Below are 23,341 nucleotides of genomic sequence, written 5' to 3' on the forward strand. Positions count from 1 at the left end.
ATTGCTAATGATTATGTAGTCTTGATATGTGGAGTTGTCAACAACCTCCAGCATCGCATTGACAAAGTTGGTAGATGATAGTATGGTGACATCCTTGTGTGTGACATTTGTGTCTCTGATGTAGCTAATCAAACTGAGCTCTTTAATGGCATGAGAGAGCCTATCTATTTGCCACTGAAGGCGTTCCATACTTTGGAATGCAAGTGTGCCATTGTCAGCAGAGAGTAAATCTCAGATGAAGACTTGATGCATGTTTGGTTTTGGGTAACAGATGAGAAGGGCTGAACAACATCCTGGCACTTTGGTTAGATAAACAGCCCTCCTCTGTAGGTGACCTGAATGTATACCATCACCAAGGAGAAAAAATTTATCCGCAAGTGTTGCTGACAGAACACAACTCAGTTTGACCCCCACTGCAGATATCAAAAGGGCTTCCCAACTGTCACTTCATAGCTGACCTTGTTCATCATATTGTCCTGAAAATATAAATCTCATTGAGCAGTTTCAGTTTTCAGTACCTCTTTTAAGGATCAGGTCTGCTGAAAATGTTTGCTTCTGCCAATGTCTCTGCGATCTTTTTCCACTGATTCTTCTTTATTGCTTAATTAAGATTTAGGGGCTCTTATCTCAATTCATAACCATTTGCTTTGTTTGTCGCTCACAATGCTGGAATTTCCCCAGTCCATAAGTTCTGAGACATTGTTATCATCCAGCTCTTGGATCTCTTTTGCAAACTTTCCTATCATTCATTAATACCTTGTGGTGATGGATCACTAGTTTCTTTTCAATGATGTGATACTCAAAATCTTTAAAACATCCAACTGTCTCATCAAAGCAGATAAATTTGGGTCAGATCTTTCCTGCTTCTACTTGGAGGACTCTTTTTAATGTGTATATTACCTTTAACTCTCAAAGATGCCTCCTTAATCTCATGGTTTACTGAGACCAGCTGCAGTTCTTCATAACTCCTCAATCCCAGGATCACACAATCATTTATTTCAGTGATGTAGAACATAAGTTTGTATGTTTTCATGTTGGTTGCTCTGACTTGGGTCATGCTTATCTAGTGAACCACAATACCACTATATGCCATCAGCATGATATTGCTCAGTTTCAAGGCATTATTCTTTGGAGATCTTTTTAATTTCAAATTTTCACACAAGATCTTCTTGTACAATCTGAGCAGAATACTTGGTTCTCTGTGCTGGAGTGTCAATCCTCACCTTCAGGCATATGGCTTTGGATTTATTTCTCATCCCTGTCCCAATGTAGATTGTTGTATGAATTTCTTTTCTCTGGGAGCTGTCACATTTCAAGCAGTTGTATGTTTCCTGTGTCTGTTGTATCATCAAATGTTTTTATTCATGTTTGGTTTATTTCTTCCACATTCATCTCTGCCTCAGGTAATGCCTTTACAATCATCATCTTTTGTTCTGCACACCTTTGCCAATGATTGGCCTTTCCACAAGATCTACAGCTTGATCCACAGAAATGCATATGCTCTTGTAAACTTGTGGGTCATTTATAGAACTTGCATATCTTTCTGTCTTTCCAGTGTGCATTCTTTTGTTGCTATTTCACTGCATCCACTCTGCTGCCTTTCTCTTGTCTTAACTGAATGCTAGCTATTTGGGTAGCCAGTGTATTCATGTCTCTAATTGTGGCTTTATGATATCTGTGATCTCATGAGCTTGTCTTTACCAATCATTGCTCTTGTACATCAGGGTTTGCCAAGCTCCTATGTGAGCTGATCTTCTATCCTTTTGTCTGTTTCTTTGAATTTGCACTTGCTGTCGACATTCATAATCTCGTAAATAAATTTTCAACAAACTCACCTGGTTCCTGCTTCAAGCTTTCAAATTCATGCAAGTGGATCCAGTGGTTGCCTGTGGCTGAAGCTGAATGCTGATTTCTCTCTCTCTCTCTCTCTCTCTCTTCTCCCCCCCCCCCCCCCCCCCCCACCCCCCAGTTTTGTCTGGGTTGTTAATGTCATCCTCTCATGTCCCAGCTACTTAATGGATATAACCCTTTGCCTCCGGGCCTCAAAAGCATTTCACTAGTGCCTTTTGGAAAAGATTCCACTTCTTTGTTTAAACTGCTCATCTACCTTCACGGCTTCATCAGCCTCCCAAATTGTCCTCGGCTGGACTTGTGCACTCAGTGCTGGGGTGGCAGCCATTTTGTTTTGCATGCATCACTCCGTTCTTTTTCTCTGACTCAGGCATGAACTTGGTTTGATTTTTCGCAGTCTAAATCAGCATTTTACCTTGTTTACAATTCATGGGTTTTATCCAGCAGATACATGTTCACATTATTTAAGCCTTGTGGTTCTCAGTCGGTCAAAATAATCACACCTTTAGACACGTGCAGGAGTTTCATCAGATGACATAACATGCTGCAAACAATTTAGTGCAGTTGTGAGTAATGTGGCACTCTGCATTTTTATGCACAAGAGCAAATACTTGTGAAGTGAAATTGGAATAATACAACAATTGAACAGCCACTGCTTTGTTTTCATACATTCTCTTTGCCCCTCATTTCATTTCTCAGTTCTTCCCTAAACATTTGTGTTCAGCTAAAGTTATTGGATTAATTATATAGGCTTGTTATTACAGGTACCTAGTTTTGCCTACTAGGTAAGTATGCTGTTTCTTCTAGATGTTGTTCAATATTTGTAAAAGCTCTTTTGTCTGTTGACCTAAACCCTGAGACATCGGCAGCATTTTGATAAGATGTTTAATTAATTATTCCTTTTCTTTCCACCCAAATTTGCCCTACTAGATTGGTTGAGAAATTTAATGTGAAACCACAGACTCCTTCCTGGCAGAGTGAAATTTTCAACAAAAATAATTTCAAGCTGGTTTGAGCCTTGATACTTATTGAGTTGAAACTTAGCATGAAGATAAAGAAAAACACTTTCTCTCACTTTGTACATTGATTTCAGTTCACTGACAGGTGTAAATTAGTAATTTATTAAATGTGTAACGTGTCAATATTTTTACTCTTATTGTTGCAAGATGAAAAGCTAATGGAGACATTGACCAAAATTAATCGAATGGATATTATCAGTTTATTGGAAACTACACAGATATCACCCAGTAGAGAGCATGCTTCCCGCACTTACGCAGAGATTGAACAAACAATAGCACTGGATCACAGTGAAGGTAAATGCAATTCCTAAAATTTAAGAGAACTAGCACTTAGTTACACCTGCATGAAAATCAATTCACGGAGATTTATAGTATAGGTGGAAAATGCTGATGATGAATAAATAATCCGTTGCATGGCAAAATTTTCATTGACTTCTTTCAGTGGATAGTGTGCAGAACAATTGACCCAATCTGCAAACACCAGTTTTCTATCAATGCCAAAAATGCAAAATACTTCCAATTTGAAATTACAAAGAAACATATGGAAATTGAAATATATTTGTATTCAGTACAACTGCAAAACTGGGTCAGACATGCTGCCGTAAATGTCAAGTTGCACTTGCCAGTGACAGCAGGGATAAAGAAAGGTCAATTTGATTAAATATTGGCATTCGGCCCTTACGTTCATGGGGCACCTCTAAGTCACCCGTCCTTTGCAGTCCCCTGAGGGTTGTCACGGTGTTGTTCATAAATAGCAAGAGTTGCAGTCATTGGTTTCTTTAGGAAGTGGACCAAGGTAGAATTTTATTTTGCTCTTGTGGTTCAAAGTACTGACCTTATTTTGGGCAGGTACTGATATGGCAGTCAACAAGACCCAGCAAAAACCCCAAAAGGGGTCACATTGTAACCCTTTCAGCTGTTCCTTTTAAGTTTTATGTATTTTATTAAGCACAATTATCATTCCTTTAAAGAAACTTAATGGATTGCATTTGTATGGTGATTCCATCCTTTCACTTCATAAATTGAGCCTGCATAGCTGACTCTTCCTACAGCAAATAAATAGCTGATGGCCCTTTAATTGGCTTGAGTCAGGAGCTCCTGCATGTTGGCATCTGGAGTTCGAGGCCTATGCTTTGGGTATTTGACAGCTAGTGTAATTCAAATTCTGTTGATAAAAATCTAGAATATAAAGTTCATCTTAATAATAGTGACCATAAAACTACTCGTGATTGTCATGAAAACCCATTCTGAAATATATCTGACATCCTTACTGTATGGCTTTACACCCACTGTCATGTGGTTAAGTCCTAAATGTTCTCTGAAATGGCATAATAAGCCCCTCAGTTCATGGACAGTTTGGAATAGGCAGGAAATCCTAGCCTTGACAATGATGCTCACCTCCAGTGGAAGACTAACTAATAGTAAACAAGTAGAGTAAACCTGATTCCCACCATGGTATTTCATATCTATTCTCCAAAAATGGTGACCATTTAAAGGCCACTGCTAAATCACCGCTCTGAGTCTGCCTTCTAGTGAGTTAGTGCTATACCTAATGGTTTTTCATTGTCAGACCTAAAACTTGTTCATTTTTAGAATTGATAAATAGGATAAAATAGTCATTGGTATTTTAAATGCATATCTATTGAACGCACAGTCACAAAGGGCAACTAGAGTAAATATTCCGACCTATAAACACATTGCTTTTCCTAGAATTGTTCATCGTAGCAACTAATAGTAAGCACTGCTTTTCGACTTTCAGGTTTCTCTGCACTTTCAGATGACCTGTGCAGCCCAAAGACCATGCGATTTGGACAGCCAGCTTCTAGAGAGCTATATAGTGATCTAGCTCAAGCAGTTCATGAGCGCCATGGCGAATGCTTTCAAACACAACCACCCCTCGTCTCAGAGGAAGATAGTTCCATCAGTTGCTGTAAACCTCAGGAAGAAAGCCCCCAGGCCACAGCAAAGCCACAAGATCAGTCAAAGGAGTCAGCGGATGAACAAGACTTGATACTAGTTCAAAAGGGAAAAGAAGCTGAAGCAAAGGAGAAGTCACTTTCTGACACTCAGGAAGGATCCATGTAAGGTTTCATGTAGTTCAAGTTCAGAAGGCTTCTATGTCCAAAATGGTTGCCAAATTAGTTTTCAATTTTTTTTCTTGTTTTATTTCAATTACACATTGGATGCTTATGCAAGTACTGTTTTGCCACTGGGCAGGATGGCTGAGAGTTAGTGAAGAATTTCATAGGAACTCAGTTAAGTATTCATACAAGAACATTATTGATCATAACTTCTATCCTTTAGTAGCTGCGAGTTTGAGTTTCTGATGTGGGAAGTTTCACAGTGGAAAACATTACAGAGGAAGTAAACTGCTTAACTCACTTCTGTCAGCGATCCTTTAATGTCTTCATATCCTTCAGCAGAAAACAAAAGATTGAAATTAAAGATAGCTACAGCTGACAGTGTATTATGGTTTAATTATGATGCAACGTCATAAGAATTGAACTTAGAAGTTTGATATTTTTCCACAAAAGCATTCATTTTGGTAAGAGTAGTTGTTAACCTGTGAGGTTTCTTCTGAAATGTGATTTTCACTAATCCAGCTTCTCTGTGGCTAGTTCAGGAGTTGGCCTGGAGCCAGTTTGAACTTCAAACATTTTCTTGCCACTTGGATTCACAATATAGGGCTTAAAAACATAGTTTACAAGAAGTTATATTAATTGACAACTTAGAAAACTGTATAAATGTCAACTATGTAATACAAAGCAAGTATAATTCTCAACCAAAGTGGTGATTATTTGTTGTTATTTATAGTAGTTAGGTCTTTCCATCAATATCTTTTTTGACAATCCATAAAGTAAATCACAAATTAGTGCAAGGAGAAATCAGGTGATATAAAAATGTGTTCAGACATGGGTTTAGAACAAATTCACAAAACTAAATGTTAACCTGAAGTAGGGGTGTGGTGCATGGAGTTGACAGCAGAAAGGAAGTGCCCAGGATAGCAGCACGATTATACCTAGGGAAGTTGTATACCCTGCCATCTTTTTAAATGTCCCAACACTGATTTGCACTTGAGGTTGGCAGGAAATCTGGAAACTAAGAACAGGAAATCATGAGGCTGCAAGGTGGTGCCAGGGACACGTGGAAACAAGCCCCGATTTCATCCAAAGAAACCTCCAGCTGCTGATTTCTTGGGTGTTTTTCTTCACTATTGTTGCTGGAGTTGCTGGGCCAGTATCAACCAGATTAGATGAAAATTTGCTAGATTATGAGTGATCTGAATTTGATTGTATTGTACTTTCATTGATGGCCAGTTTGGAAACCAACTCAAGTGCACAATAATGGGTCATTTTGAAAGTTTAATTTAAACTGTAAATCGCACAGTTGAACATTAAAACATCAATTAGTGCAGCTTTATGGCTTTTACTGCCATTGGTTAAATTTATTAGAAACTCAGATTAGTGAGGGACACTTTTTGGCTATTATTTATAATAGCCAAAATGTTGAAATACTTGCTTGTCATGATTTTTTTTCTGTACAGACTGAGGAAACAAGAGTCTGCAGAATCTGATGGGAAATTCGCTGATTTGCAAAGAGGAAGAGATGAGGAACTGGAGGAGCAAGAGGCAATCGAACAGCCCACAGAGATGGTAACGCTGAGGATAGAGGAAGAAAGCCCCATTGTTCAGGAACCTGATGAAGCTCAAGTTTGGGAGGGTTTGCAAGCTTCCCAAGCAACTGGCCCCACTATTGTGGAAACAACAGAGGACCTACCAGAAAACACTAAAAAGGCCTTTGAGGAGAAAACCCTTGAAAAGGTAAGATTGCCACAGCAAGATTGAAATGTACTGAACACTTTGAATGAAAAGAATCATGATGTAAGAGAAACCAAGGGCAGAATCTTATAGGGGCCTGAACGACATAGTTTTTGGCAAGGTTTGTGGCAGAAATGTGCAAGATATTTCATGAGGCATATCTTAACATTGAAAACAACTTGCTGCATCTTACATGCTCTGCCAAAAGGCGTAGCAAGTTTCCCATTAGGCAATAGTGCAATGTCAATTAGGAGCAACCGAAAATTGTCCTGAAATGCCTTACAAACGTGGCAAGTCATCTAATTAATATTAAGCCAGCCTGCCAGATAAGCTAGACATCAAGAGTTCTTGACACAGAAATTAGAGCATGTACCTGTACATGTACACTTGGCGTGGAACCTCAATATTGGATGCTGGGCCACATGAAATATTGGCATTTGATGTAGGTCCATAAGAAACCTCATGGACACATCTCCGATCCATTTACAGTGTGCTTTGACACTTCAATCCTGTACCTTGAACTACACCATCAGCTGTCACTGTATTGCTACAGCAAAGGTTCTCTGCATTAAGGGACATGTACCTAGCTCAAGGATTGGACCAGGCTGCATTTCCAGCATGCCTAAGTGCATACTAACTCTGACCCTACCTGGATGCTGAAAGCTTTGCCTTCCATTTTCGATCTGTTCCCTCAGCCAGAGGTACTAGGCTCTCAGTACTGTTGCATTTCCTTGCTTTTCAGCACAGAAAAAGTCACAAAGCCAGGACATTTGTCATGGTTGTCATCAGGCCTCAGTCAAGTCAAAAGGGATTGCTTCCAGGCAAAGCATCCCAGCACAGTAAGTCAGGGACAGGGGTTTGGACCTGGTCAGTAGCTGTTCAAGGTGGTCAGAGTCATGATGCTTCCCACATAAAATGTGAGCAGTCAAATGTTGGCCATTCCTCATTTTGACTTTTTCTGTCCTGCTGGGAGCTGTTTTTCTTCTGGACCGAGAGATAGGCTGGTATTAAGGGAGATGAAAGTGAGTGACACAGTTATCACTGTGATGCAGTTGCAGAGGTGCCCCAAGCGAATGATCGTGCAGAACAGAGGCCAGGCAGGGTTAGTCGTGTCAGGGCTGGCATGTGTAATGTCTGAGGAAAAATGTCAGAGGCAGTAGTGAGAATTGCAGGACATGAGCCTCAATGAGATGTGGGCAAAGTGGGGCAGAGATACCAAACGTGAGGCAATGGAGAGAAGATGCTGGTGGAGCAGGGAAGGAAATCGACCTTCTTCCTACACAGCTTTGTAAGGATGTGCTGGAGAGCCTGCACTGATATAGGTGGAAAGCTTGGATCAGACTGGCATCATCTGAAATTGTGACCTCTTCCCTTGCCTTAGGGGAGTAAGACACCCTGTCCTGCTGGACTTCCAGATCTCTCTCTCAAAGCAGAACACCAGATTTACCCTGTCTGCTATGTCCAGGGCAAACATCAGAAACTGTACAGTGCAGCTGTAGACTGCTATGTCCGGGGGCACTATGCCTTTTAAAAATGGCGCCAGTAGCAGGGGTGTGGTCAGTTCTGTGAAATCCTGTCCCAGGCTTGGTAAGATGTGGTCAGAATCAGATCTGAGGAATGCCACTGGGACAGGTTAAGTCATAAGTGAGATGAGTTTGGTAAGGTACAGAGTGAGCACTCACCAGGCCTCATGGCGAGAAACCCACCAAAAAAAACTCAACTGGCACCAGCACACAGCCAAGTAAGCATAAGGTTCAGCCCAACGATTTTTATATTGGCTTTTGTTTAGTTTGGGTACAAGAAGATTAGCATCTATCAGTTGGCTTTCTGCTTTTACATAACTAACTCTTGTTCCTTTTTCTCAGAGTTATGGACCCATAAAAATATAATATTGACAAATTACAAACACAAGGTATCAGCTCTGACTACCCAGAATCTTAACTGAGCAACTAATAGTATGAATGTACCCAGTATTAGAAGATTAGCAATATCAATGAACAGTGTTATTACTGTTGCTAATCGATTTTTCGCTTATCAGCTTATTTAGTAATTATTGATATTTGAGCTGTATGATTTTCACCTTCAGGTGGAAATTTTGCAATGCTTTTTTTTGGACATGCTTCTTTCTACTGATCACAAAGAACTTGTCTTCATCCAAAGTACTGTTCCCTGGATCCTAACAAGCATCAAGTTCTTTACACCCATTTTCCTTATGCTTACTGAGTTGCATCACTCCCAGTGCTTGAACACCTTTATATTTAAATGTTCAGATCTGTCTGTGCCTCATCCCTCATTTTTTTCTGGAATCTCCACCAGCCCAACATCTCTCCAAATCCATTGTTTTGTTTTGTTATTTTCAGTCGGGCCTAGTTCTGTTCCCTTCTTGTTTCCTTCCAGTTTTTGGAATTCTATCCTTTAATCCTTTCTACCTCTCCACTTCTCTATTTTAGTGTAGGAGTCTCTTAGAATCATGTCACCTCCATCACATTTTTAACCACCTGTAATTTTCTGGTTCAGTTTCAATTTTTGTCTGACTATGCTTCTGTGGAGAACTTTAGGCAAGTTATCAAATGATATTGTATAATTTTTTATGCTGGTGAAAAGGTATTTTCTTAGATGGTATCAGCATTCTATCAGAACAAGATTTTAACAATGGCTGCGTTTTATTTCAAGATGTTTTTCTCAATATCAGCATAACAGTCTATAATGTAAGAATTAGCGATCTTACCATTATTAAGGTCACATCCACCCTTCCTAAGGACAATAATGCATGTATCCTTTTGCAATATAAAATTATTCTTGCCATAAATTAACTTCACTTTAAAATAGACTGTATTTATGTTAGCCAGAGACTTAAATGTGTCTGTTCAATTTGAAATTAATCTGAATTTAAAGTAATTGAAAATAATTTGAATATGCACAACAATATTGGTGGCCACAGATATTGTGCCACTGATTCTTATTTCAGCTGTGTCATTGTGAAAGAAATATCAGATATTTTCCATCTTCACATATAGACAAACGGAGTATCAATGGGAATGTCATTCCCAGTTCACCTTTACATTTCAGACTGTTTAGAATAGTATTGTGTGAAAGTTTTGTAACCAGTTATTAGTAGACCCTTGTCATGAAGGAGCTCCGTAAAGGAAGAAAGCCATTAGACATTTTAAATACGAACATAAAGATTAGCCATAAAGTATTTCACAATTTTTTAAAAAATTCATATTTTATTCCATAGATTTTATTAATAATTTTAACACTACAATGCTGTTAAGATTCAATTTGCATTTGGAGAAAGCCTTTCATATCCTCAGAATACTCTTTAGTATCAATAATGTAATTTAGTTGATTAATGTCAGATGAAGGAAAGTAAATATATTACAATCAGAAATCCACAACACATTGGTTACTTGAAATAATTCCTTCCAAAAAACGAGAAGAATATGTCAAAGAGCAAGTTAAAAAGAATAAGCCTTTCTGGTATATAATAGCATGAGACTTCAGTTTGTCAGCTTTGCAACCCTGTCTACTTGACTGCCTTCACTAGGAAATAGCAGAAGAATTGGGGGCTCTGGAAAGCAGTTCTGATGAGGAGACAGTAACCACCAGGGTCATCCGCCGGCGGGTGATCATTCAGGTACCCAACTGGAATGTTAGTCTTTGATCAAGCATAGAATGTGCTAGCTTTCAATTTAATTCAAGCTATTTTTGTGCGCGGAATTAGAAGTATTCATTTTCTCCACTAATGCATGCTAGGGTTCGTGGCATGGTGTGAGTAGTGTGGTTCCTAGCGTTTAATGAACTTTTGAATGAGGTCACCTGTATTAAGGCATAGAAAGAGAACTCCTTGCTTATTTATTTCTTTATACTTTTGTTTTGAATGGTGTGTCTTTTGATGTTCTCTGCTACTGATCATTTTGATTTTCATTTGAAATTTGCTGTTTTTGTGATTACATAAAATACATCTGTGCATGAAGTTATGATTAATTGACCCCAGTTAATTTTGCAAATAAAACCCATCAGGGGAAGGAAGGAATATTTGTATTTTCAGGTATTGGTATGAAATTTGAATATCGATCAACAATTCCTTTTGTCTTTCATGTAAACAGAATTTAGAAATATTCTACTTAATTAGAAATGGTCCATCATTATCATGTGACACTTCATCTTATTATATTTCAGTAGCATACTGAGGGGGATTGGGGGGAGGTGGTGATGACAGATTTGAAGGGCAGGGTGATGTTGAAAGATGCTTATTCACCCATCAGTTTCATTTATGTTGACATGTACCAATTTTTCGGACATTTGCATCTTCTATTTGTTTAAACTGTAATTTTTTTGGATGGAGCTATGTTTTCTTTTGTTAATTAACTTAAGGTGTAGAAAATGCTGAAGTAGAACATTTTATAAACCTTATTGGTTTATAAAACCATTTGGTCCCTCCAGCCTTTCAGCTCTTTTATTTTTACCCCTTTCAGTTGCTGAAAGTGTGAGCTATTATTATGATCACAATTGCAATTGGGCTTGCTGAAGTTTGGTGAACAATGTAATGAACAATCCCTCCTTAAAAATGAAATTGAATAATTCACAAATATACAGAACAAAAATTGAGAAAGAGGGTTAATAATTGGGTAAAGTAAATGTCAAATCAGGCAGGTGGAGTGAAAAGAGGGAGCAGACTTGGAATTAAGAAAGCCATAAAAAGGACAAAGTCAGATTTAAAAATAAAATGACAATAGACAATAGGTTCTGGAGTAGGCCATTCGGTCCTTCGAGCCAGCACCACCATTCATTATGATCATGGCTGAGCATCCACAATCAGTATCCTGTTCCTGTCTTATCCCCATAACCCTTGATTCCACTATCTTTAAGAGCTCTGTCCATCTCTTTCTTGAAAGTATCCAGAGAGTTGGCCTCCACTGCCTTCTGGGGCAGAGCATTCCATATATCCACCACTCTCTGGGTGAAGAAGTTTTTCCTCAACTCTGTTCCAAATGGCCTACCCCTTATTTTTAAACTGTGTCCTCTGGTTCTGGACTCACCCATCAGCAGAAACATGCTTCCTGCCTCCAGAGTGTTCAATCCCTTAATAATCTTATACGTCTCAATCAGATCCCCTCTCATCCTCCTAAACTCAAGTGTATACAAGCCCAGTCGCTCCAATCTTTCAACATATGATAGTCCTGCCATTCCGGGAATTGACCTTGTGAACCTACGCTGCACCCCCTCAATAACAAGAATGTCCTGCCTCAAATTTGGAGACCAAAACTGCACGCAGTACTCCAGGTGCGGTCTCACCAGGGCCCTGTACAGCTGCAGAAGGGCCTCTTTGCTCCTATACTCAGTTCCTCTTGTGATGAAGGCCAGCAGGCCATTAGCTTTCTTCACTGCCTGCTGTACCTGCATGCTTGCTTTCATTTGCTGACATTTATAAAAACATCAACAATTCACAACCTGAAGGATCTCCATCTCACTAGTTGCTGGCCGATGTGCACATTATTCACCAGTCCTTTTTTTCCCTATGAAATTCTCACCCAACTTAAACAGAGGAAAAATGGGACACATGAGTCTTTGATCTTCCTATATGTCACACCTTACAGTCCATTGGTCACAGAATAACCACTTCTAAAGATTCGCTAGCAAAAGTAATGTAAACTTTTCAGATGAACTGAGCTACATATATTTTCCTCTGTTACTTTTACCAAGAAAGTAAAGATACCAGTGTGCGCAGTACAGCTTGTCATTTTATATTCACAACCAATTTTTACTAAAGAAGAACAACAGAGGAAAATATATTCCTTTTTTTTATTCTGTCACGTTTCAAGCTATCATTAATCCTTGTGCTATTGAACATTTGTTGTTTTTGTGCTCTTAGCATTTCAAACTGTTTCCTTGGGGATGGTGAAGTAAAAAGAATGTAACTAAGAATATCCTTATGCACTCAATTCCCATTCACTACAATATCAAGGCAGAGATAGTAGGAAATGCAGATGCTGGAGAATCTGAAATGACAAGGTGTAAAGCTGAATGAACATAGCAGCCAAGCAGCATCAGAGGAGCAGGAAGGCTGATGTTTTGGGCTTAGACCCTTCTTCAGAAATGAGGGAGGGGAAGGGTGTTCTGAAATAAATAGGGAGGGGGGGGAGCTGGATAGAAGATGGATAGAGGAGAAGATTGGTGGAGAGGAGACAGACAGGTCAAAGAGGCGGGGATGGACCCAGTAAAGGTGAGTGTAGGTGGGAAGGTAGGGATGAGGTAGGTCAGTCCAGGGAGGACGGACAGGTCAAGGTGCCGGGATGAGGCTAGTAGGTAGGAGATGGGGGAGATTTTGAAGCTTGTGAAGTCCACATTGATACCATTGGGCTGCAGGGTTCCCAGGCGGAATATGAGTTGCTGTTCCTGCAATCTTTGGGTGGCATCATTGTGGCACTGCAGAAGGCCCAGGATGGAAATGTCATCTGAGGAATGGGAGGGGGAGTTGAAATGGTTCACGACTGGGAGGTGCAGTTGTTTAGAGCGAACTGAGTGTAGGTGATCTGCAAAGTTGTCCCCAAGCCTCCGCTTGGTTTTCCCAATGTAGTGGAGGCCAAAATGGGAACAGCAGATACAGTATACCACGTTAGCAAATGTGCAGGTGAACACCTGCTTGATGTGGAATGTCTTCTTGGGGCCTGGGATGGGGGTGAGGGGACAGATGTAGCACTTCCTGCGGTTGCAGGGAAAAGTGCCGGATGTGGTGGGGCTGGAGGGGAGTGTGGAGCGCACAAGGGAGTCACAGAGAGAGTGGTCCGTCCCGAAAGCAGATAAGGGTGGAGAGGGAAAAATATCTTTGGTGGTGGGGTTGGATTGCAGATGGCAGAAGTGCCGGAGGATGATGCATTGTATCCGGAGGTTGGTGGGGTGGACCCCTGCTCCCAGGATGAGGCATTCCACTCCCATACATCTCAGATGTCCTCGTTTTTCAAGGAATGCAACTACCCCCCTCCAGTGGTCAAGAACGCCCTCGACTGTGTCTCCCACATTTCCTGCAATTCATCCCTCACACCCCCTCCCCGCAATAACAACCAAAACACAATCCCTGTCGTCTTCACGTACCACCCGAATATCTAGGCCCGAAACGTCAGCCTTCCTGCTCCTCTGATGCTGCTTGGCCCACTGTGTTCATCCAGCCCTACACCTTGGTTTCTCATAATATCAAGTCAGACTATTTTACTTTCAGTCATTTTCGTCTCTATTTCACCATGAGTGTCTTGAAACTTTCATCTGCATCTTCATCACTTTAACAGCGATCTTATCGGATCTTTTCTTAACAAACTGTCTAGCTCCTCCTTCCACAAACAAGAACTTGTCTGTAACTCCACAGCTTGCAATGTTTCAAATGTTAAGTTGCAAACACAGGACAGACTGATTCTTCTAGTCAAATTCCACTGGCTCTCCAACACCAACTGCATTGATATAAAGCTCTCATCTGCAAATCTGTATAGTTTTGCTTTGATTAATAACTGTTTACCTGCCACACAATTAAAACTATGTCCGACACTGATACTTTTATGGATGCCTGTACTTTGTCCTTTGTCTTCTGCACCATAATGTTAAAGCCTTCGTGTTCTTTCACTGAGCCCCTCTACTTTTCTCCATCTTTCTAAACTTGTCAAAGATTTTATCGAAATCCTTCTCTTTTCCATCATGGCCTTGGCCACTTCTCCATACTGTTACCTCACACCACTGTACACTCCCACAAATCACTTTGGGATTATTAACTATATTAATTACGGTTGATAGCAAATAAATGAGAGATCATTAATAGTTGTACAGGGAGGAGACTGAACTCCTAACAGGTAAGTGCAAGACTGAAGACAAGTGTTCAGTGATAATTAAACCTGTCTGTTTGTTAAAAAAAATGAAAGAACTGCCATTGCTGTAAATCAGGAACAAAAACAGAAGTCACTGGAAAAGCTCAGCAGGTCTGGCAGTATCTGTGAGGAAAGTTGTTCTACATGGATGCTGCCAGACCTGCTGAGCTTTTCCAGCGACTTCTGTTTTTGTTCCCGTCTATTTGTGCTTGCTCAGTTCTAGGTAATTTGCAAGATGTTACATCTTAAGTTTTGGATAAACCCACTTAATGGGAGAATCAGAATTTTCACCCAAATTAATCCATTGGTTATCTGTTGGAATGTGTTAAAATGGCACTGATCGTTGTGCCAATTATAGACATAATGAAGGAAAATTAAGGAAAAGAACAAAATATTAGAACATATTCAAATTCCAGAAAATCTGATTTAATGCACAACAGAATTTACGTTGTGCATAAACCAATAGAACTGCTTAAAGGAAGACAGAATCGCTGAATGCAACAACCAAAGCACCAGTAGAAATCTTGGGATTTCATGAAGTAAAAATTAATTGCACTTACTTTGAGTCTACAGTCCTGATGGTGCCTCTAATGATATAAATAGTAGTGTTGTATCTTCTGATTCTTCAAAAGGACTAGGGTAAATTTCAGAAAGATAGGGCAAGAAGTATGTGGTTTTGAAAAAGTCAACTTTCTAATATTGTCAAGTTAGCCAATGAATGTTTACTAAATAAAACCTGAAAGAACTGAGGATCTTGGAAATCCGGTACAGAAACAGAAGTGCTGAAAAGGCTCATCAGGCCTATCAGCATCTGAGAAGAGAAATCAGAGTTAATGTTTCAGGACCAATGACCCTTCCTCAGACCTGAATGTTTACTCTGCGATCACAGAAAAGGAGGGTTGTGACATATTATTCATACTATTTCAAAAATCCTACATTTACTTAAGATAGCCTTATGGAATCCTGAGTGACAAAGAAAATATCTTGAAGCGGTTTTAATGGCAAGAATGAATTTTCTCCCAAAAACACAACACAGTTCATTACATTACAGAATTTGTAAGATATAGATGGTGTGTTTTTGTAAAGTTACACTCGCCATTCCAACACAATTCATTACAAAATCACCCAATACAAGCAAAGATTGAGGAATTTCAGAAGTAATTTTAAACTCAGTGCAAATCATGATTGGCAGTCTTTTGCACTATTTTACGAGCTAAGCTGTGCCACAGAACTAGTCACACTATCTGATTGTATTAATCACCGTGGTGAATTTCTGTTAACTGCACCCATTTGTCAGCATTCAAGGAGGCTCTTAAAATTAGAAGATTTTTTAAGGTGGAAGGGAAATAGGAGGTATCTTTTACAAGCTTTTAAGTATTAAAAAGTATGTAATTTACAAAATAAAATCTATCATCCAGCAGTGAAACTCATAAATGTTCCTGCAAAGATTTTTGAAGACCTTTTCAAATATTTTGCTAGAACCTTTTGGAATAACACAATTTTTAGCTAAAAAAAATTGCTTATCTATTTAAGTGGAAACCAATTATGGTTTAAGACGCTCCCCGGTTGTGAACAATTTTTGGGTGGAACTTGTCGGAAACAGGAAGCAGGAGGTGGGAATAATACCACTGATGTGGTTATGCCTCCACCTATAGACTCCTGGCCTGGGCAAATCTTGTGAGGCTCTAAGCCACGAGCGGCCTGGAGGTGGGTAAGTGGGCTTGCCACCAATGGGATTAGGTGCAGAGGCGAAGTGGAGCCAGGCAGAGAGCATTTGTATTAAAAGACCTGTTTCTGTTTCCCAAAGCCCTGTCCCGGTGCTTCTGACATACTCAGCAGTTGACCTATCCAACGTTGAACTCCTTATCCACTTTACATCCCACCTCAACCAACAACCCTCGTCCGTTCCTCTGCTCAGCCCCTTGCTGTCTAACCAACTTTGTCCACTTTACGAACCAAACTCTCTCAACTAAAAGTCATTGAATAGCCCAGAAAATACCCAAGTAAATGAAGAGACTGTTGAATATAGGTTTGTGACCAATGTGAAGCTCTCATAATTATATTATACAGTTGAAATGCAGCCAAGAGCCCATAAAGCTCTCGGAGTAAAGAAACAGATTTCATAACTGTTATCTCAACATATGTCTTGATTCGTTCCTTAAAAGCAATAGGAAAAAAACGTGGCCAACATAATAAGCATAATCATTTCAATTACCTTTTAAACTTTTCCCACCTTTAGCCTTAGTTTACACCACCTTTAGCTGGGATCAAACAGAACAGCTGCTAAAGTCCAGTCACCTTTATCAAAATTAAATGAACTTATTTGGGGAAGATTCTTAATGAACCCAAAATGCTGTCAGTTGCTTCCTCCTTCGGAGTTTACATGCCCTGGAGCCAACTCCTGCAGCAATCTTCATGAAAATGGTTACATGGGAAACAGAAATGGGACATACACCTGTCCTGTTTAATGGGCAGATCATTTTGTTCAGTCCCGTTAAGGCTAATGAAAACCCAATCCTGTCTGTACATTGATCTGCAAATAAGTTTGAGCAGTCACTTGAATGGCAGATAAATGTTCAAAATCTAATGCAAATTTGTCACAATTTGGACTCAGTTTGTTGGTTCAACAAAAATCAGAAACTATCCTTAATAATTTGGTATTAATAAAGTGTTATTAATTTTCTAGGCTGATGACATGCTTGATGTTCTGCCAGAGTCCGTTACAGAAGAGCAATACACAGATGAACATGGAAATACCATTGTGAAAAAGGTAATGCAATGCTAATCTTGATTGGCCTTCCTTTTTCTATCATATAGGTGGAGATGTGGGCATTGATACATACAAGGCACCACACTAAATCGCTAACAGGAATCAAGGTACACTGAAGAGAAATGGTAAATTGTGCAAATGATTGGGTTGCTAGGCATTTGTTTTCTCATTTTCTCTTTCCTTTAGGTTACCAGAAAGATTATCAGGCGCTTAGTTTCACCCGATGGGACTGAAAAGGAGGAAGTCATCATGCAAGGTGCAGAGCAAGAACCAGTTACAGTTGAAGATGGAGATGGATATTCAAAAGTTTTAAAGCGGACTGTACTGAAAACTGATAGTGAACAGTCAGAGGTTAGCTTTAACACCCTTTTCCTGACTGACAAAATGTCTTCTGTTTCCTTGTCATTTTTTGTCAGTGATTTTGGTTGTGCCCCTTATAGATTGTGAGCATTGCTGCTGGGCCAGTTTTTTTTTTACCATTCTCAAGTCGCCCTTGAAAAGGTGGCAGTGAGCTGCCTCCTTGAATTGCTGCAGTCCATGTGCTGTACATTGACTCCCCATACCTTTAGGGAGGAAATTCCAGGATTTCAACTCAGTTGTAGTGTCAGAATGGCAATATATTTCCAAGTTAAGATGGTGAATGGCTTGGAGAGGAACTTAAAGGTGATGGTGTTCCCATGTATCTGCTGCCTTTGCCCTTCAAGATGGAAGAGGTAGTGTACTTGGAAGGTGCTGTCTAAAGATCTTTGGTGAATTTCTGCAGTGCATCTTGAAAATAGTACACACGGCTGCTACTGAGCATCAGTAGTGGAGGGACTGAATGTTTGAGGTTGTGGTGCCAATCGAACGGGCTGCTTTGTCCTGGATGGTGTCAAGTTTCTTGAATGGTGTCGGAGCTGCTCCCATCCAGGAAAGTGGCAAGTATTCCATCACACTCCTGACTTGTGGCTGGTGGACAGGCTTTGCAGAGTCAGTAGGTGAGTTGCTCATTGCAGTATTCCTAGTCTCTGACCTGCTGTTATAGCCACTGTATTGATATGACGAGTCCAGTTAAGCTTCTGGTCGATGTTGACAGAGATAGTGTTGATAGTGCAGATTCAATGATGGTAACACCATTGCACATCAGGAGTTGGCAGTTAGATGGTCTCTTATTGGGAATGGCCATTGCCAGGTATTTGTGTAGCGTGAATGTTACTTGTCAGCCCAAGCCTGAATATTGTCCAGATCTTGTTAAGTTTGAACATGGACTGCTTCAATATCTGAAGGAGTTGTGAATGATGCTGAACATTGTGCAATGTTTCTGTGTATCTCCACTTCTGACCTTACGATAAAGGGAAGGTCAGTGATAAAGCAGCTAAAGATGGTTGGACACTACCCTGAGGAACTCATGCAGAGATGTCCTTGAGCTGAGGTGAATGACTTCCAACAACCACAACTATCTTCCTATGTGCTGGATATAATTCCAACCAGTGGTGAGATCCATCCCTGCACTACCCCCCACCCCTGCCCAGTACCCATTGATTACAGTTTTGCATGGGCTCCTTGATGCTCCATTTGGTCAGGTGCAACTTTGAATGTCAAGGTTTGTCACTCTCATCTCACCTCTTTTATCTATACTTTAACAAAGGCTTCACAAAGAGGTCAGGCACTGAGTGGCCTTGGTGGAACTCAAACTGGGCATTACTGAGCAGATTACCGCTGAAAGGGTGCTGTTGGTGGTACTGTTGATGACACCTTCCATCACTTTACTGACGATCGAGTGTGGGCTGATGGGGTGGTAATTGACTGGGTTGGATTTATATTGCAGTTTGTGTATGGGACATAAATGGGTAACTTCTGACATTGTTGGGTAGATGGTGTAACTGTATTGGAAGTACTTGTCTAGGGGAGTGGCAAGTCCTGGAGCACAAGTCTATTGCTAGATTGTTGTCAGGGCCCATGGCCTTTGCAGTATCCAGTGCGTCCAACCATTTCTTGATATCATACGGAGTGAATCAACACGGCTGAAAACTGGCATCTTTGATGCCAGGAACCACTGGAGGAAGCTGAGATTGATCATCCACTTGGCAATTTGGCTGAAGTTTGTTCACTTGGGTTCAGCCTTATCTTTTGCACTGATGTGTTGGGCTCTTCCATCATTGAGATTGTTGTGGGTATAATTATGGAGCCTTCTCCTCCAGCAAGTCTTTTTACTTGTCCACCACCATTCACAACTGAATGTGGCAGAATTCTAGAGCTTAGATCTGGTCTATTGGTTTGAGGGTCACTTAGCTCCGGTTATCACTTGCTACTATGCTGTTTGGTGTGCAAGTAGTCTTGTTTGGTAGCTTCACCAGGTTGACACTTCATTTTTAGTTATGCCTAGTGCTGCCCCTGGCAGTCGCCGTTGAACCACGGTTAATCCCCTCAACTGATGGTAATTGTTGAGTGCCTGATCTGCCGGGCCATAAGGTTACATAGAGTATGATCATAATGCTTCTGATGGCTCACATAATGCTGTTGGTGGTGGACATTGAAATGACATTGACATTGAGATGTAAAATGGCTGCTAAGTTTGATTCAGTTGAAATGACCTAGAATATGTGGCATGAATAAATTTGTAACTGACATCAAAGGTCATTCTCAATTCGAAAACTCATACATACTTTATATTGTGGGTGCCCAGTCTGCAGTGGCCAGATCTGTTCAAAGTCTGTGCCAATTAGCACAGTTCTAGTGCCACACAACATGATGAAGCTTATTCCCAATGCTTATTCCCCCCATTCCCTTCATCTCCGCAAGGACTGCGTGGTGGCTACTCTGACTGATACAGGAGCAGGCAGATTGGTAAGGATGAAGTCAAGAATGTTTTCCCCTCTTCCTTACCCGTTTAGCAGCAATGTCCTTTAGGACCTGACTAACTCAATCAGTCACACAGCTGCCAGGCCACTTTTGGTGGTGGACATTGAAATGATATTGACATTGAGATGTAAAACAGCTGCTAAATTTGGTTCAGTTGAAATGACCTAGAATATGTGGCATGAATAAATTTGCAATTGACGTCAAAGGTCATTCTCAATTTGAAAACTCATGCATACTTTATATTCCATTAGGGATAGACAATAACTGCTGCCTAGCCAGTGACACCCTCATCCCGTGAATGAATAAAGAAAAGCTGAGGAAAGCCATTGATCTCAGTGTTCGTAACAGCATTGCAGTAACAGCTAATGTGTAACCACATCCTTACATCCGGAACAACTAACCCAGAAACTATGGGTGGAATTTGATCCCTAGCCCCTGCAGTGGCTGAGATCCAGCCTCCAGTTCTTTTTATTAACCCCTCTCCATAACTCACATCTCCTCCTTAATCACTTATGACCCGGGTTATTTATCAATTCTCAGCCTCTGGTAGGTGCCTTGCAGGTAACGGCCAGTGTTCCCAGTCGAGCTGACAGTCAGTGAAATGCTGCCAGACCTGCTGAGTTTTTCTGGCAATTCCTGATTTTGTTTCTGATTTCCAGCATCCACATTCTTTCTTTGATTTCTTTACCCTAACCATAAACCAGTCTTTATACTTTATCATTCCAGAGTATTTATATTCTTGAAATTGAGTTAATTCGATGTCAACATTGATGTGGTTATAGAGAGCACTCATCTTTGAATTATAATTCACGAAAAAACAAATGGCAGGTCTGGCAGCGTCATTGGAGAGAAAGCAGAGTTAACTTTTTGAGTCCAGTGACCCTTCCTCAGAAAATTTAGGTTGCCAAATAGATATTTATAAATAAGGAAAATTCAAACAATGACCCTTATTGAATTACACAGCTGAGGTGCCTGACCAGGGGCAGTAAGAACAATTTTTCTCACCCTGGTATGACAGAACTGGAGGCAGGGTTTAGCAATTAGCAAGGAGCCTTATTCATAGAATCATACAGTGTGGAAACAGGCCCTTCAGCCCGACAAGTCCACTCTGACCCTTGCGGCATCCGACCTAGACCCATCCCCCCACAACCCACCTAATCTACACATCCCTGAACACTACGGGCAATTTAGCTTGGCTAATCCACATAGTCTGCACATCTTTGGGCTGTGAGGGGAAACCACACAGACATGGGGAGAAATGTGCAAACTCCACACAGGGTGGACTCGAACCCAGGTCCCTGGTGCTGTGAGGTAGCAGTGCTAACCACACGTGGGCAGGCTTGCCAATGATTTTCCATCAAGGAAGTTTCCCCGGAGCAGGCCAGCGTGTGGAATGACTGTTTGTTTGCCTGCAGGCAATCAGTCTACACATTTAAGTCCCCAGTTAGATGCTGTTTAGAGTGCCCACCGTTATTTTGCCAGCACATATGGAAGCTACCCCCTGAATGGAGGCAGCCTCTCCATAACTGTCCAGAGGCTTCAGGCTTCACCATCCAACGACAGGGCTCGAAACACCAAAGATGTGGTCAAACACTGCTTCCAGAATTCTATATAGTTCATCAACATTTGAACTTTGATTGGAAGGCCGTTTGCTGGACTCCTCAGAAGAAAGAGTAGTAATTTTTACTCCTCCAAGAGCACCGCTGTTGAGATTTTCATCTCCCTGCAGGAGTGCAGTTTGGCAGGTACTAAAATAGTGCCCCTTCACCACACTGCTAAATTTATAATAGTTAACAGCCAAGTCTCCATTGCAGTTCAAATACTCTGATCCCTTCAAACGCCCATTTAAATCACGGCCACAATAATCTAAGTTTCCTTTTCACTGTCTGTCGTTTTATATGTTTTCAGCAATGTATGTATTCGTACGGTTTGTGATCCATTGCTGTCTTTACAGATTTTGTTTGCAGACCTGTGGAGTACTTAATCTCACTCAATTCTTCTGTGTATACCCACAGCTCACACTTTCTGAACCACAAGTGACTTCAGGCTCTGAATTCCAGTCTGAGCAGGTTGAGGGTCGCAAAGTCAGTAAGGTCATCAAGAAAACGGTGGTCCTTGGAGACAGGATGGAGAAACACCTTGGAGACCCCAAGTTGGCATCTGACCTTCCAACAGCCAAAGATGATTTTAATATGGTATAAATAACAACATCAAATCCTTATCATTTCTTTTCATTCAATGCATTTTCATAAAATATAGTTCAGAATAGAAATTGAAGAAGTAGATAAATTATTTTAATGTTAATTAGGCTGGTCACTTTAAAAATCCAATCAAGCCTTGGATCAGTACACAAATGCCTCGATTTAAGTGTGTGTGTGTGTGTGTGTGTGTGTGTGTGTGTGTGTGTGTGTGTGTTGGGGGGGGGGGGCGGGGGTACATAAAATTCTCAAATAACCTTCAAACCATCCTCCCACCCATTTTGATATGTCCATAATTTTATAATGGTAATTAATGATCACTTAATTGCTTTTCCTTCTTGGTTTCAATTTTGAGGTCAGTAGATAGAGTTCAACAGCAGGAGAAAAGCCTAAAAAGACATGCTGCTTTGGCCTCAGGAGGAAGGAAAGAGGTTTTTTTTCCATTCAGTGCCCTGCTGGGAACTTTCAGAACTGCCTGTAGTTCCAATCCTGTCCATTGTAGAGTCTGGAGCTGTTGAGAATAGACAACTCCCAGCCAGTCTGATTAACCTGCAGCTTCATAAGATCAGGGTGCTTCTGTGTCATTTCACTCATCCACTTTCAGAAACTGATTAAAAATCTGAAATCCGTTCATCGATCCCTACAACTGTGGTCCCCGAGAGAGCAGGAAATGTGATTTTAATTAGCTTCCATGGACTGCTACTGCTGTGCACAGATGGAGAAGGGAGATAGTGGAATACTAAGTGAAAAGGAAAGGGACTTGAGAACCTGAGAAAGGTGAGTGGCATCAGATGGCCTGCAGTTGGCAGAACGGCACTGTAAGTCCAGTAGTAAGCAAATGTTACTTGCACAATGAGCTAAATACTGTGTCCTATTCTCAACTGCCAAACAGCAATTATAATTTGTACTCTTCATATGTGACAGCAGGGTAGTATACAGCAAAAAGTGAGACACTTGTCTGGTACGCTAAAATGACCTCTGACAAAGTATT

General features: G+C 40.7%; 1 protein-coding gene across 7 annotated transcripts in view; it reads left to right on the top strand.

Annotated features, from left to right (window-relative positions):
• ank2b (ankyrin 2b, neuronal) overlaps positions 1–23,341 on the top strand; it is a 794,414-nt gene that overhangs the window by 761,966 nt on the left and 9,107 nt on the right. For all 7 annotated transcript variants that reach the window (XM_059645900.1, XM_059645896.1, XM_059645912.1 and 4 more), the window contains 7 exons: positions 3,018–3,164; positions 4,630–4,951; positions 6,415–6,691; positions 10,236–10,325; positions 17,228–17,311; positions 17,498–17,662; positions 22,168–22,347. In XM_059645900.1, coding sequence (XP_059501883.1) covers positions 3,018–3,164; positions 4,630–4,951; positions 6,415–6,691; positions 10,236–10,325; positions 17,228–17,311; positions 17,498–17,662; positions 22,168–22,347 — 1,265 coding nt within the window. The remainder of the gene's footprint in view (positions 1–3,017; positions 3,165–4,629; positions 4,952–6,414; positions 6,692–10,235; positions 10,326–17,227; positions 17,312–17,497; positions 17,663–22,167; positions 22,348–23,341) is intronic.

Source organism: Stegostoma tigrinum, chromosome 1, assembly GCF_030684315.1.
Source record: "Stegostoma tigrinum isolate sSteTig4 chromosome 1, sSteTig4.hap1, whole genome shotgun sequence".
Lineage (NCBI taxonomy): Eukaryota > Metazoa > Chordata > Chondrichthyes > Orectolobiformes > Stegostomatidae > Stegostoma > Stegostoma tigrinum.